Genomic DNA, 14,027 nt, shown 5'->3' on the forward strand with positions numbered 1-14,027 from the left:
TCCCACTTCTTGGAAGCCTTTTGCAAGTGTTGCCAAATCCTTCCAGGGCTTGTATTTTGCTGCGGGGTTAAATCCCAATTAAAATAATTTTTCTGGAGCTGGCACAAATGTCTGAGAACATCCACGGACACCCTGAAGGAAAACACTTCTGAGGGCACAGAAGGATCAAATTATTTCACAAGAAAACCTGGAGGAACAGCTCAGGCTTGGGAAAGCCCCTGGCAAAAAGGTGAGACAGGGGCTGAAGAGCTTTTTTCAGTGGACAGAACCAGCAAACAAACAAGCTGGGCTCAATCTGATCTTTGATCAGGTCTCAGAGTTCATTTAAGGAAGCACCAGCTCTCTACTGAGCCCTCTGGGTGCTCCTTCATCACCAGAAACGAGTCCATAAAGGCTTTCAAAAGGCAGATCTACATAGAAATGCAGGTAAACAAGAGCCAAAGAAAACAGGGGAAAGGAGAAATGCTCATAAAATCCAGAGGGGAACACCAGGATGAGCTGCAGAGGGTTCATTTAGGTTTCCCAAAGCAGAACGATGGAAATCTGGATGCAATTTGGTCATTGCATTGAAAACCTCCTTTTGACCTCCAACCCTGGTGTGCTTCTGACCCCAAACTGGTCTTGGGTGCCTCTCCAGACCAGTTTCACCCACTCCACTTCCATCCAGGTCCCTCTAGAAGAGCATCCACCTCCCCAGTGTGTCCAAGCTGGAGCCTAGGGCCTGGAGCCCAGCACTTCCAGCTGGTTCCCAATGGGAGAACCCAATGTCCCACCAGCCAACTTGGAGGACCAGGTCCCACCAACCACCCAGGAGCCCCTGCCCATCCCAGAAAGACAGGAATGGTACTCACTGGCTTTCTCTGTCCGTGCAAACTGCCCTGCTATCAACCACGACAGCGCCGTCACTGCCGCCAGAGCTCCTATGTGCAAGAAAGGGGCTGTGGCCTGCAGGACACAAGGAGAAGAGAGAAAAAAAATGATTACAAACTACCCAAGCACCTTGAAAATTTACCAGTCGTGCAAGCTTAGTCATGCACCAGACCATTCTGTGCTGAAAAGGTCCCCAGCATCCTGGTCTGCATCAGGAAAGTGTGGCCAGCTGGACCAGGGAGGTGATGGTGCCCCTGTATTTGGCATGGGTGGGACAAGGCTGAAAGGAGACCTTAAAGATCTCTTTAACTACCTCAAGGGTGCTTGGAGAGAGGAGAGAAACAGCCTCTTCCCTTTAGTGAACTGTGATAGGACCAGAGGGAACGGATGGAAGCTGTGCCAGGGGAGGTTTAGGTTGGATGTTAGGAATTATTTTTTTTTTCCACTGAGAGGGTTGTTGGAATGGCCCAGGACAGTGGTGGAGTCACCATCCCTGGAGGGATTTAAAAGGCATTTGGACCTGGTCCTTAAGGACATGGTTTAGTAGTTAGATGATGGTGCTGGTCAAAGGTTGGACTGGATGAGCTTGGAGGTCTCTTCCAACCTAAAACATCCTGGGATTCTGTGACCACACCTTGGGTGCTGTGTCCAGTTCTGGTCCCCTCAGCACAAGAAAGATATTGAGCTGCTCGAGAGAGCTCAGAAAAAGGCAACAGAGCTGGTGAAGGGTCTGGAGAGGACCTGTGAAGGTCCTGGACCTGGTGAAGTCCTGTGAGGAGAGACTGAAGGAATTGGGAATGTTGCCCAGGTTGGGAGATGTTGCCCAGAGAGGTGGGAGATGCTCCATCCCTGGAAACATTCCAGGTGAGGTTGGATGGGGCTCTAAGCATCCTGATCCAGTGGCAGATGTCCCTGGGGGTTGGACAAGATGAGCTTTAAGGCTTTTTTCCAACCCAAAGCATTCCATGGTTCTATCTACACAACAGCCTGTGCATCACCACTGTGCATCACCATGAGACAATGTTTGAGATGGATCCTCTGAATGATGCTTGTGCTCTCCAGTTGTCTGCCTAAATCTTTAAGAAAGAAGAAAACAGAAGCACTTTGGGAAATATTACTTGTGTGAATGCTGGTTTTTCCCCCTTCTTTTTGTGTCTATTTGCATACACCCAAATATACAGCAGTGATCACCAGTAAAAACCTCTCAAGCTTTCCATGGGCAAAATATTTTTGGACTCTTTTTTGAGGAAGAGGGAAAGAAAAAAAATAGAACATTTTGTAACTGTTTTCCTCTAACACTTACGTGGCCCTGCAGCATACCACAAGACTTTCTCTGGACCACATTTTTTTTATATAAATATAAATTTATGTCCAATAAAAAACAAACCCAGAGCACTCCTCCCACAGGACAAGGAAAACCCATGATGCTCCAGGCCTGGCCATCAACATCCAGAGCACTCTGTAGAGAGACATTGTCAACCAGGTGCCTTGAGTTGCCAAAGAGTGGGTGTGAGTCCACCTGTGCCTGATTAGGACAGGCCCCTATTGGGCATGAGCAAGACCAGGGGGCCAATAAAGGTGGGACACACACCCACAGAGCAGACCTCAGCTCACTCTGGTGTGAGGCATGGAGAGGTCAGCAGCTCGTCGAGCCTCTGGAGCAAGAAAGGCTCTTCCTGCTACACTTCTACCCTGGAAGCGCTGTGTGGTGGCTGGAGTCCTGGAAGAGACCAGCAGCTCGTCAAGCTTCAGGAGCAAGAATGGCTCCTCCTGCTACAGCACTCTGTGCCAGTTCCAGAGGAGGAATTGCCTTCCCCTTCCAGCAACTCTTGAGTCACACCCAGCTTCAGTTTTTTCCACCAGCCAAGCCCTAGTTTGAGCTGAAAGATCCAGGAGATGGAAAAAAAAAGATCTAGTGGCCTGGAGGACACCATGGGAGTTTTGCTATTAATAGAATCATAGAATCATAGAATCCTAGGGGTTAGAAGGGACCTTGAAAGATCATCTAGTCCAACCCCCCCTGCCAGAGCAGGGCCACCTAGAGTACATCGTGCAGGAACGTGTCCAAGCGGGTTTTGAATGTCTCCAGTGAAGGAGACTCCACGACCCCCCTGGGCAGCCTGTTCCAGGGCTCTGTCGTGGGACTGACAAACATCCAGATAGGGTTTTATGCAGTAAAAAGACACCAAGTCCATGAGATGTGGCTGCACTGGTCCCTTTCCCCACCCAGAGGAGCATCCTTGGAGACAACTTACTTGCAGTGAAATAAACACCATCTCCCATTCATCATCCCAAAGCTGTGCTATGGATGACATGGTCACCACTGTGGTTATCAAGGTTGTCACCAGGCCAATCTGCAACAAGTATGAGAGTATTTACTTAATGGAACCTTTGCAGCATTATCACAGCAGTTTTACAGACTGAAAAAAGTGAAGGGAAAAAAAAAAAAAAAAGTAATAAACACTCTAAACCAACCAGCATTAGGACCCACAAGGAAAGAGGTTGGGTTTATGTGCTGTCCCAGTACAAATTCCCCTTTTCCACCACTGGAGAAACATCACTGGGCTGAATAGTCCCAGGAGACCACATCTGATGGATGTGGATCTCATTTTCTTCACATGGCAGCTGATGGGCTGGAAAGATCAGGCTGCTTGCAAGGCCAACAATTTAAAGACAGGTTGGGAGATGATCCTGAATTCTTCTTCAGGAGATGATCCTGGATTTTTCTGGCCCTGCTGCAACAGCCTGTGATGTACCATTGGGATGGGAAGGTGGTGGAATTCACTCAATTTGATTCTCCAATCATTCTCTTTAGGGATAAAAACTTGAACATAGACAACAAACATCACACTTCTCAGCAAAGGGTGACCACGTGTGCCACCAAGACTGCCTATCCCCAGCATTTGGGAATCCTCTTGAGATGGTCCAGGAATAATCTTGTGCTTGGATGTGGTTTCCCCTGGGTCTGATATGGCAACAACCATGTGGTCAGCATCTAATTCTTGCTGACTGAGCAGGGATAAGAGATACTGAAGCTTGAGAAGAGGCTCTGGATGGCACAGCAGATACCCAGAGATGGCATAACAAGTCCCAGTCCATCAGCCACCCCCTCCCAGTTTCCCTCTCCCTCCACATGGAAGTGCTCGGGAATCCAAGCACTCCCATGTGAAAAAACATCCCTTTCATTTTGAAGGCAAAAAAGTTCAAATAATCAAAAACTGTCACAGAAATAACTCCATTTGAAAAAATAAATAATAAAAAAAAAGACATTAAATCTGAGCTGTCTGTCAAAAACCAGTTCACCATCCTCCACTCCTCCATCTGGTATCTCAGTCTGTGTTGGTCCTCATGCCTGCTGGGATAAATGCTGATGCTCTGTGTCTGGACCTGAAACCTCTGTGGGAGCCTTGGGCAGAAAAGGCCAACTGGTACATAGAATCATAGAATCATAGAATTGGCCGGGTTGGAAGGGACCTCAGAGATCATCGAGTCCAACCCTTGAACCACCGTTGCGGTTGCTAGACCATGGCACTGAGTGCCACATCCAGTCTCTTTTTAAATATCTCCAGGGACAGAGAATCCACTACTTCCCTGGGCAGCCCATTCCAATGCCTGATCACCCTCTCCGTGAAGAAATTCTAATATCTGACCTAAACTTCCCCTGGCACAACTTAAGACCGTGCCCTCTTGTCTTGTTGAAAGTTGTCTGGGAAAAGAGACCAACCCCCCCCTGGCTCCAACCTCCTTTCAGGGAGTTGCAGAGGGTGATGAGGTCTCCCCTGAGCCTCCTCTTCTCCAGCCTCAACACCCCCAGATCCCTCAGCCTCTCCTCATAGGGTCTGTGCTCGAGTCCCTTCACCAGCCTGGTTGCCCTCCTTTGGACCTGCTCCAGCACCTCAATCTCCTTCCTGAGCTGAGGAGCCCAGAACTGGACACAGTACTCGAGGTGTGGCCTCACCAGGGCTGAGTACAGGGGCAGAATCACTTCCCTGGACCTGCTGGCCACACTGTTCCGGATACAGGCCAGGATGCCCTTGGCCCTCTTGGCTACCTGGGCACACTGCTGGCTCATGGTCAGCTTCCTGGCAATCCAGACTCCCAGGTCCCTTTCTGCCTGGCTGCTCTCAGCCACTCCGTGTCCAGCCTGTAGCACTGCATGGGGTTGTTGTGGCCAAAGTGCAGGACCCGGCACTTGGCTGTGTTGAACCTCATCCCGTTGGAATCAGCCCAACTCTCCAGTCTCTCCAGGTCCCTCTGCAGAGCCCTCCTGCCTTCCAGCTGATCCACACTCCCCCCCAGCTTGGGGTCATCTGGGAATTTGCTGATGATGGACTCAATCCCCTCATCTAAATCCTCACTCAAGATATTAAACAGCACTGGGCCCAACACTGATCCCTGGGGGACACCACTAGTGACCGGCCGCCATTTGGATGCAGCCCCGTTCAGCACCACTCTCTGGGCCCGGCCCTCCAGCCAGTTCCTAACCCAGCACAGAGTGCTCCTGGCTGATCCATGGGCTGACAGCTTTTTCAGGAGAATCCTGTGGGAGACGGTGTCAAAGGCCTTGCTGAAGTCCAGGCAGACCACATCCACAGCCTTCCCCTCATCCATCAGGCAGGAGATCAGGTTGGTCAGGACAGGGAACTATTCATTTAGGATGCACAGGGCATCTCTAGACCAATCTGAGAGCTACTTAATACCTTAGACAAGGAAATAACCCTTCCACATTCCCAAAATGTACAGAAAATGTTTCTGAATGGAAGGATGGGATCTCTCTTCCTCGTTTAGCCCTTAGTTCCCACCTCCTGTTCCTCTCTTGGCTTTCCACAGACAGATCAGCCAAGAGCCTGAGGTGTGTCCAGAGGACAGCAGTGGCTTATCCTTAGCATCCAACTTCTGGGGAACATGAACAAAGCCCACAAGGCAGGAGAAAAGGTCAAGAGATCCATCTGTCCCAAAAGAAGAAGAATCCCCAAGCCAAGAGGCTGCATTCAAACCACTTGCTAAACCCAACCAACCCATTCCTGTACAAAAACAGAATGGTTGGGGTTGGAAGGGACCTCTGGAAGTCCTCTTGACCCCAGGTTCACTCAGAGTAGGTTGCACAGGAGGTTGTCCAGGTGGATTTTGGATGTCTCCAGAGACTGAGACTCCATCACCTCTCTGGACAGCCTCTGCCAGTGTTCTGCTACCCTGGGGTCCCTTCCAACACAAACCATTCCATGAATCTCTGATTTCATCATTTCCTTCTCCCACCAGCTCCAATTTATTGCTTCTTAACCTCTCTCATGCATCTCATACTTGATTTATGACTCTCACCTCTTTTTGCAGGACTACAGGAGAAAATTGGAAGAACTGGTGCTATTTGCACATGCCAGCCTTGCCCAGAGGCTTTAATCTATATTTGAAGGGAATTCAACACAGCTGGAGAGAATAATATTGATTTATTCCACTCTCTTATCTCAACCTCCTTAGGAAGCTGAGGGAGGTGTGGGGAGGAGAAGAAAGTGGCAAGGAGTTGTGATGGAAGGTGAAGGGTTTTGGGAGAAGGGAAGGAAGGATGGGTTTCTATAGGTAAGAACCAACTGATCTCCACCAACCCAGTCCTCTTTTGGACTTATTAAAACCTCCCAGCCACCTGGAGCTTGTCTGAAAACTACCATTTCCCATGATAAAGAAACATCAGACTCAAGAACCAACAATTTCTTTTCCAGCAGCAGGCAGGCAGCCCCCACCCCCTCTTTGCATTGCATCCTCTCCTCCAAAAGAAGCAGATTTTCTATCATTTCAAGGAAAAAAAAATTAAAAAAGGGAGGTCTGTGGCTTCCCTGAGAGGTGGTACATTTATCTGTCCAGGCTCTGATCCTGCAAGAACCACTTTCAGGAGGAGATGTGCATTGGAAGCTTCAGGATTGGTTCTTAATTACTTATTATCAGACAGCCAGTTTTAACTGAACCCTTCCAAGCCATCTTCTTTGGTACTGGCTCTTCCTGCAAACTCTTTCCCCCTTCTTTTGTGCTCCAAACACCAGATGTGCATCTGTCCCACTACAATCTCCCCCCTGCATCACAGAATCATCAAGGTTGGAAAAGATCTCTAAGGTCATCAAGTCCAACCATCCACCCTACAACCCCTAACCACTAAACCATCCACTGGAGCTTTTCATCTCCCTCTCTTTTGAACACCTCCAGAGATGGTGTTTTAGGGAGTATTTTTTCACTGAGAGCGTTGTCAGGCATTGGAATGGCCCAGGACAGTGGTGGAGTCACCATCCCTGGAGGCATTTAAAAGGCATTTGGACCTGGTCCTTAAGGACATGGCTTAGTAATTAGATGATGGTCAAAGGTTGGACTGGAAGAGCTTGGAGGTCTCTTCCAACCTAAAACATTTTGGGATTCTGTGGTATGGTGCCCTCACCACCTCCCTGAGCAGCCTATTCCAATGCCTCACCACTCTTTCAGTGAAGTTTTTCCTAATATCAAACCTGAACCTCCCTTGGTGGACCTTTGCCCCATTCCCTCTTGACCTATCACTGATCACCAGAGAGAAGAGGCCAAGGTCTGTCTCACCACCACCTCCTTTCAGGGAGCAATGAGGTCTCCCCTCAACCTCCTCTTCTCCAAGCTGAACATCCCCAGTTCCCTCAGCCTCTCCTCACAAGTTTTGTTCTCCAGACCCCTTTGGTTGCCCTTCTCCAGCACCTCCATGTCCTTCTTCTACTGAAGTGCCCCAAACTGCCCACATTACTCAACATCTTCTCTGAAATTTCACAACAATGTTTTTTTTCTTTTTCTTTTTTTTAAATTGCATTACATGCCAACCAGGACCTCCTTGGGTTCCAGCCAGCCACAAACTCCAAGTGGCACACCCCAAGTTTTAATCCCCGTGTCATCTCCCAAGGCTTCTCCACACTAAGTTCCTCCAAACACATCCTGAAAAGCTTCTCATCTACTCATCCTCTCCTCCAGGGCTGGGTTCAGCATGGAAAGGAGAAGCAGAGAGCTTCAGAAGACAGGCTGAAAAAGTTGGAGTTGATGAGCTTCAACAAGATAAGGCTCTGGGGAGACCTTGGAGCATCTTCCAGTGCCTGAAGGGGCTCCAGGAAAGTTGGGGAGGGACTTTTTGGAGTGACAGGACAATGGGAAACAGTTTTAGACTCAAAAAAAGGAGAGATTTGGATTAAATATGAGGACAAAATTTTTTCCTGTGAGGGTAGTGAGACACTGGAATTGATTTTCCAGAGAAGCTGTGGCTGCCCCATCCCTGGCAGTGTCTCAGCCCAGGTTGGATGGGGCTTGGAGCAACCTGGGCTGTGGGAGGGGTCCCTGCCCATGCAGGGGTTGGAACTAGAGGAGCTGGAAGGTCCCTTCCAACCCAACCCAGTCTGAGACTCTTTGATAATGGGACACCACACTCAGGTACCAAAGTCAGGTTGTTTTTATGACATGGTGTTTCCCAGTCTCTGAAATCAGGATGTCAGGAAGGACCCAAAGCATTTCACCAAATTTTTTGTCCCCAGGCTTTGTCTGCCCCCAAGATACAATTTGCTCAGATCTCTGTGATGGGGACACATGCACCAGAGGTGTCTGATGTTTATGCTCTTCCCAAAACCACCATGAAAATAGGTACCACAGGCACCACCCCATCCATCAACTCATCTTTTATTGAGATCCTGCTCCTTTCCAAGCTGAGAAGAGTTTTTTACCTTGTGAAGCCAGTGCAGGTTCATTTGCTGTCCCACAGCTATGTGACATAGTGCTAGTATCTGAAAGGAAGAAATCAAGAGTCAGAAAATGGCTCATCACAAACCATCAAGGGTTTGTAAGTGCAGGACCACACCACCCAAAGAGATAACCAAAGAAACCAGGGCAGAAAACAGAACTAGGGATGGTCCAGCAGACCCCATCTGGCTTGGTTATGGAGATAAATCCTCTCCAAAGCCCAGGATCTGCAAGGACAGACTCTGACATCCAGGAGGCAAGAAGTTGGAGAGCCTGGTCCATGAGGGCACAGCTCCCAGGACCTCAGCAAGCACTGACTGTATGGGGCACCTCAATAGACACCACCTTGGAGATCCCAGTAACCTGGGATGAGAGAAACAACTTCTATTTGTAATTGATAAATAAGGGAAAGTGGCACCTGGGCCCTATCAATGGGATCATGAGCTCTATTTCCCCTCAAGCCAGCTGCACCCCCAGTACCAGGAGTTAGCTGGGGATGGGTCTCTTCTCCCAAGTAAGAAGCAACAGAACAAAAGAAATTGGCCTCAAGCTGTGCCTGGAGAGGTTTAGATTGGATATAAGGAAAAAGCTCTCCATCAAAAAGGCTGTCAGGCCCTGGCCCAGCCTTCCCAGGGCAGGGGGGGAGTCCCCATCCCTGGTGGGATTTCAAAGCCACACAGATGTGATGCTGAGGGCCATGGGGTAGAGGTGATCATGGCAGTGCTGGGTTAACAGTTGGATTTGATGATCTTAAAGGTCTTTTCCAGCCAAAAATATTTTAAGGTTCTATTTAATTTTTATTTTTTTACAAAAAGAGTTGGGGTTGATCAGCCTGGAGAAGGGAAGGTTCTGGAGAGACCTTACAGCAGCCTCCCAGTCCATGAAGGGAGTCTACAGGGAGGGGAGTGACAGGACAAGAGGTAATGGTTTTAAACTGAAAGAGAGGAGATCTAGGTTAGATATCAGGAAGAAATTCTTCACCATGAGGGTTGTAAGATACTGGAATAAGTTGCCTAGGGAGGTTTTTGATGCCTTCTCCCTGGAGGTATTCAAGGCCAAGGCTGGATGATGCCTTGTGCAACCCAAGTCCAGGGGGAGGTGTCCCTGCTCACCCAGGGTGGTTGGATCTTGATGATCTTGAAGGTCCCTTCCAACCCAAACCATTCTATGATTCTATCACCTGAGGTCAAAGCCCATGGGTTTTTTTTCACTTTCCATTTATTTAAGCAACTTCAGGCTTGGAGGGGGAGTGAGAACTCATTTCTGAAAGGAAACACTTCTCAGTGGACTGAGAAGTTCATAGGCTTTTTAAAAGAAACTCACAAAGTTTTAGGGAAACAGCATCTGAATGGACTCACCAGTAACACTGTAATGTAGGTGAAGCCAGCAGCAGTTGTTACAAGTATTGGAATGGACCAATCACTCCAATATCCCATTCGGTTATATAAAAACCTGCAAGAGAAGTGTTAAGGACAGGTTAAGAGATTCATCACCACTACCAACTTCAGAAGGATTAGGAAAGGGACCTTTCCCTTTTTACCGTAGAACTGAGAAGCAATAAGAAAACCACAAAAAAACCTAAAACAAACAAAAAAAAACCAACAAAAAAACCCCAAAACCCAAGTCACTCTGAAACCAAATCCAGTGTTCGTGCTCTGATTCTTCATCAAGTCTGCAAAAAGGAATCAATTATGTCAAACACAGAAACAATGTTATTTTGGGGAAAAAATCATATAGGACCAGACCTTGTTTTTTTAGAAAAGTAATCCCTGGAGACAAGGGGAAAGCATCCTCACATGTGGAGGTGTTTGCTTAAATAATAGATCCAACACTGTCCCATGTTCTCATGGACTAATAAAACCCAGAGATAGCATCAAGATAAAGAATGTTGCAATGCTGTGTGTTTAAGGTGCAAAAGCTTTGCAGAGGGATGAGCTGGTGGAAGAACTTGGCACCCCTGTACCTAATTCCAATTGACTGTAGAGAAGGTCCAATCCTGAAAGAGTGGATGCTGTCAGGAGTTGGGCTCAGGACCTCCCAAAATAAGGCTGACTACAGGAACTGCAACTTTCTGATTTCCTCTCCTTCAGCTGACCAAAGGGATGCTTTGCCCATCCCAAAGGATGCCAGGGAGATATTTTGGGCTCAGTGGGTTCCCTGGTCCTGGTCCTGTTTATCTTAAAGTTCTACATAAGCAATGGGCTCAGTGATCCAACCCTGACAAGAGGCAGCAGCCATGTCCTGATGCTCTGGATGGGCAAAGCAGGGACTGAAGAAAGTTTAGAGAAATACTGAGGTGCAGATGACATCCTACAGGTGTATCTCCAAGTAACATATCTCCAAATATAATTATTTCCAAATTATTTCTCTCCAAATCAATTATCTCCAAGTCACTTCTCTCCAAATCCTTTCTCTCCAAATCATTTCTCTCCAAATCATGTCTCCAGACAAGCTTGGGTTCCTCTAAGCCATCACCCAACAATGAATTCTGCAGTTTCCCTGCACACCTGCAGAACATTTGCCACCTCCCCAAAGCTTAGCAACACAAAAAAATAGAAGCCAAATGTTTTTCCTACAGCCTGGGACAGGGAACAGGGAAGCTTGTATTCCTTCCCTGCTTTATTTTTTGGGATTGCTCTTCCCCATCACCTCTCCAACCAATGGGAAAAGAAGTGGCCATCATAGAATGACAGAATGTCAGGTTGGAAGGGACCTCAAGGATCATCTGGTCCAATCCTTCTAATATTATACCTTATCTGAGATGTCTCAGCACCCTGTCAGGCTGAGACCTAAATCTTTCCAAAGTGGGGGAATCCAGAACTTCCCCTGGGAGACCATTCCAATGTCTGACTGTCCTCAGAGTGAAAATCTGTCCTCTTGTGTTCAATCAGAATCTCCCCAGGAGCAACTTGTGCCCATTGCCCCTTGTCTTGTGCAAAGAGTCCTGGAAATAGGGAGTCTCCATCTTCTTTTTAGCCTCCTTTAAGTACTGGAACATTGTAATAAGGTCTCCACTAAATCTTCCCAAGTTTTCTCAGCTTCTTCTTTCTTCATCCTCCTGCTGAAGATGGTTTCTTCTCTCCTCTCCTCTATATCCAGGAAAATATCCAGCTCCAAACACACATACCCCTCAGTTGTCAGGTTTTCATAGAACCACCACAGAATAGTTTGGGTTGGAAGAGACCTTGAAGACCATCCAATTCCAACCCTTCTGCATGGCCAGGGACACCTCCCACCAGACCAGGTTGCTCAAATCCCCATCCAACCTGGTTTTTTCCAACCCTGTGTTTTAGAAGGCATTTTCAGGTTAGCATCCTGCCTCTTCTCGTCAGTTTTATAGAGCCAACAGGCAACAAAATCTTCCTGAAGAGAAGCACCATGTAAAGCAGACCCTTGTTCACAGCAGCAGCACTGGAAAATACAGTGCCCCTTGTGCTTACCAACAAGTCTCAAATGTTCAATTTACATTTAAATACACGATTCCCAGAAAACTGTCCTGGAGTTGGATTCAGGAGTCCTTAAAACAGATTACAGCAAGACACAAGACAGACTCAGCTCAGCATCATCCTTAGCCAGAAATGTAGAAGGGCACCCAAGCCCCACTACACCACGAGAGAGGCAGCAAAATCCCAGAACCCTTCTTGTATAGAATCATAGAATTGGCTGGGTTGGAAGGGACCTCAGAGATCATCAAGTCCAACCCTTGATCCACTCCCCCCGTGGTTCCCAGCCCATGGCACTCAGTGCCACATCCAGGCTCTTTGGAAATAGCTCCAGACACGGAGAATCCACCCCTTCCCTGGGCAGCCCATTCCAATGCCTGATCACCCTCTCCAGAAAGAAATTCTTTCCAATCTCCAACCTAAACCTCCCCTGGCACAACTTGAGACCATGGCCTCTTGTCTTGCTGAGAGTTGCCTGGGAAAAGAGACCAACCCCCCCCTGGCTCCAACCTCCTTTCAGGGAGTTGCAGAGAGTGATGAGCTCTCCCCTGAGCCTCCTCTTCTCCAGCCTCAACACCCCCAGCTCCCTCAGCCTCTCCTCACAGCATCTCTGCTGGATCCCTTCACCAGCCCACTTGCCTCCTTTGGACCTGCTCCAGCACCTCAAGCTCCTTCCTGAGCTGAGCTGAGGGGCCCAGAACTGGACACAGGACTCAAGCTGTGGCCTCCCCAGAGCTGAGCACAGGGGCAGAATCCCTTCCCTGGACCTGCTGGCCACGCTTTTCCTGAGCCAGCCCAGGATGCCATTGGCCTTCTTGGCCACCTGGGCACACTGCTGGCTCCTCTTCAGCTTCCTGGCAATCCAAATTCCAAGGTCCCTTCTGTCTGTCTGCTCTCCTACCACTCTGTGCCCAGCCTGGAGCTCCCCATGGGGTTGTTGTGGCCGAAGTGTAGGACACAAAGTGTAGCTTCTGAGTTCAAGCCTGACTTGGATTAAAACTTTTTCCAGTGGACTTTTAGGAAAAAAAAACATCACTAGGTTGACTGGAACTGGGGTTACTTTTACCTTTCTGCAAATGCTCTGGTACAGCAAGGACAAGAGAGTTACAGGGAGGATGCTGCAGATGCCCAGCAGGAACAAAGAGCCCTGGTGCAACATCTGGATGCTGTGATCTCCTGTGGACTGCCTGAAACCCATCCTAATTTGCCAACCTCAGGATTAAATCCATCTGAAGAGGAGAAACCAGGTTGAGAACACACCTGAACTCTATTAAAAGGTCCCCAAAATTCGGTGCACATCACCTCCAACATCTGAAAATGTGGGGCTCAGACCCAATGGTCCTTTCCTCAATCCTACTCAGCAGCTCATTCTATGAGATAGCCCAGGCAAGCACACAGGGGGTTCTGTTGCTGTTTTTTTTGGTAAAACAACCAAAAAAATGCTCCATGAAAATCCCAGATTCAACCTCCCTCCCACCACTCAAATCCAGCATCATTAATCAGCCCCAAATCCTGGTCTGGAAGCTGCTCCATCTGTTAAATTCAGCAGGAAGGTTCTTGTGTAGGGTCTGGAGCCCAAAGCCTTGGGATCAATAAACATGAACCAAGTGCTGGTTCTGGTTAGGGATTCAAGGGAAGGGAAGGGAAGGGAAGGGAAGGGAAGGGGAAAGGGAAGGGAAGGAAAGGGAAGGAAAGGAAAGGAAAGAGGAAAGGAAAGGAAAGAGGAAAGGAAAGGAAAGGAAAGGAAAGGGGAAAGGAAAGGAAAGGAAAGGAAAGGAAAGGAAAGGAAAGGAAAGGAAAGGAAAGGAAAGGAAAGGAAAGGAAAGGAAAGGAAAGGAAAGGAAAGGAAAGGAAAGGAAAGGAAAGGAAAGGAAAGGAAAGGAAAGGAAAGGAAAGGAAAGGAAAGGAAAGGAAAGGAAAGGAAAGGAAGATTTCTCCCTCTGAAGTTATTGCTCATGCCACCACCAAGAGCTTCCTTAGCTCAACTTCAGT

The 14,027-nt window shown here is 48.1% G+C and overlaps 1 protein-coding gene across 2 annotated transcripts in view; it reads right to left on the reverse strand.

Moving 5' to 3' along the window:
- GDPD5 (glycerophosphodiester phosphodiesterase domain containing 5) overlaps window positions 1-14,027 on the reverse strand; it is a 224,318-nt gene that overhangs the window by 47,103 nt on the left and 163,188 nt on the right. For both annotated transcript variants that reach the window (XM_030469058.1, XM_030469059.1), the window contains exons 4-7: window positions 9,951-10,044; window positions 8,577-8,636; window positions 3,126-3,224; window positions 852-945 (exon numbers count right to left, since the gene is read on the reverse strand). In XM_030469058.1, coding sequence (XP_030324918.1) covers window positions 852-945; window positions 3,126-3,224; window positions 8,577-8,636; window positions 9,951-10,044 — 347 coding nt within the window. The remainder of the gene's footprint in view (window positions 1-851; window positions 946-3,125; window positions 3,225-8,576; window positions 8,637-9,950; window positions 10,045-14,027) is intronic.

Source organism: Calypte anna, chromosome 1 (genome assembly GCF_003957555.1).
Source record: "Calypte anna isolate BGI_N300 chromosome 1, bCalAnn1_v1.p, whole genome shotgun sequence".
Lineage (NCBI taxonomy): Eukaryota > Metazoa > Chordata > Aves > Apodiformes > Trochilidae > Calypte > Calypte anna.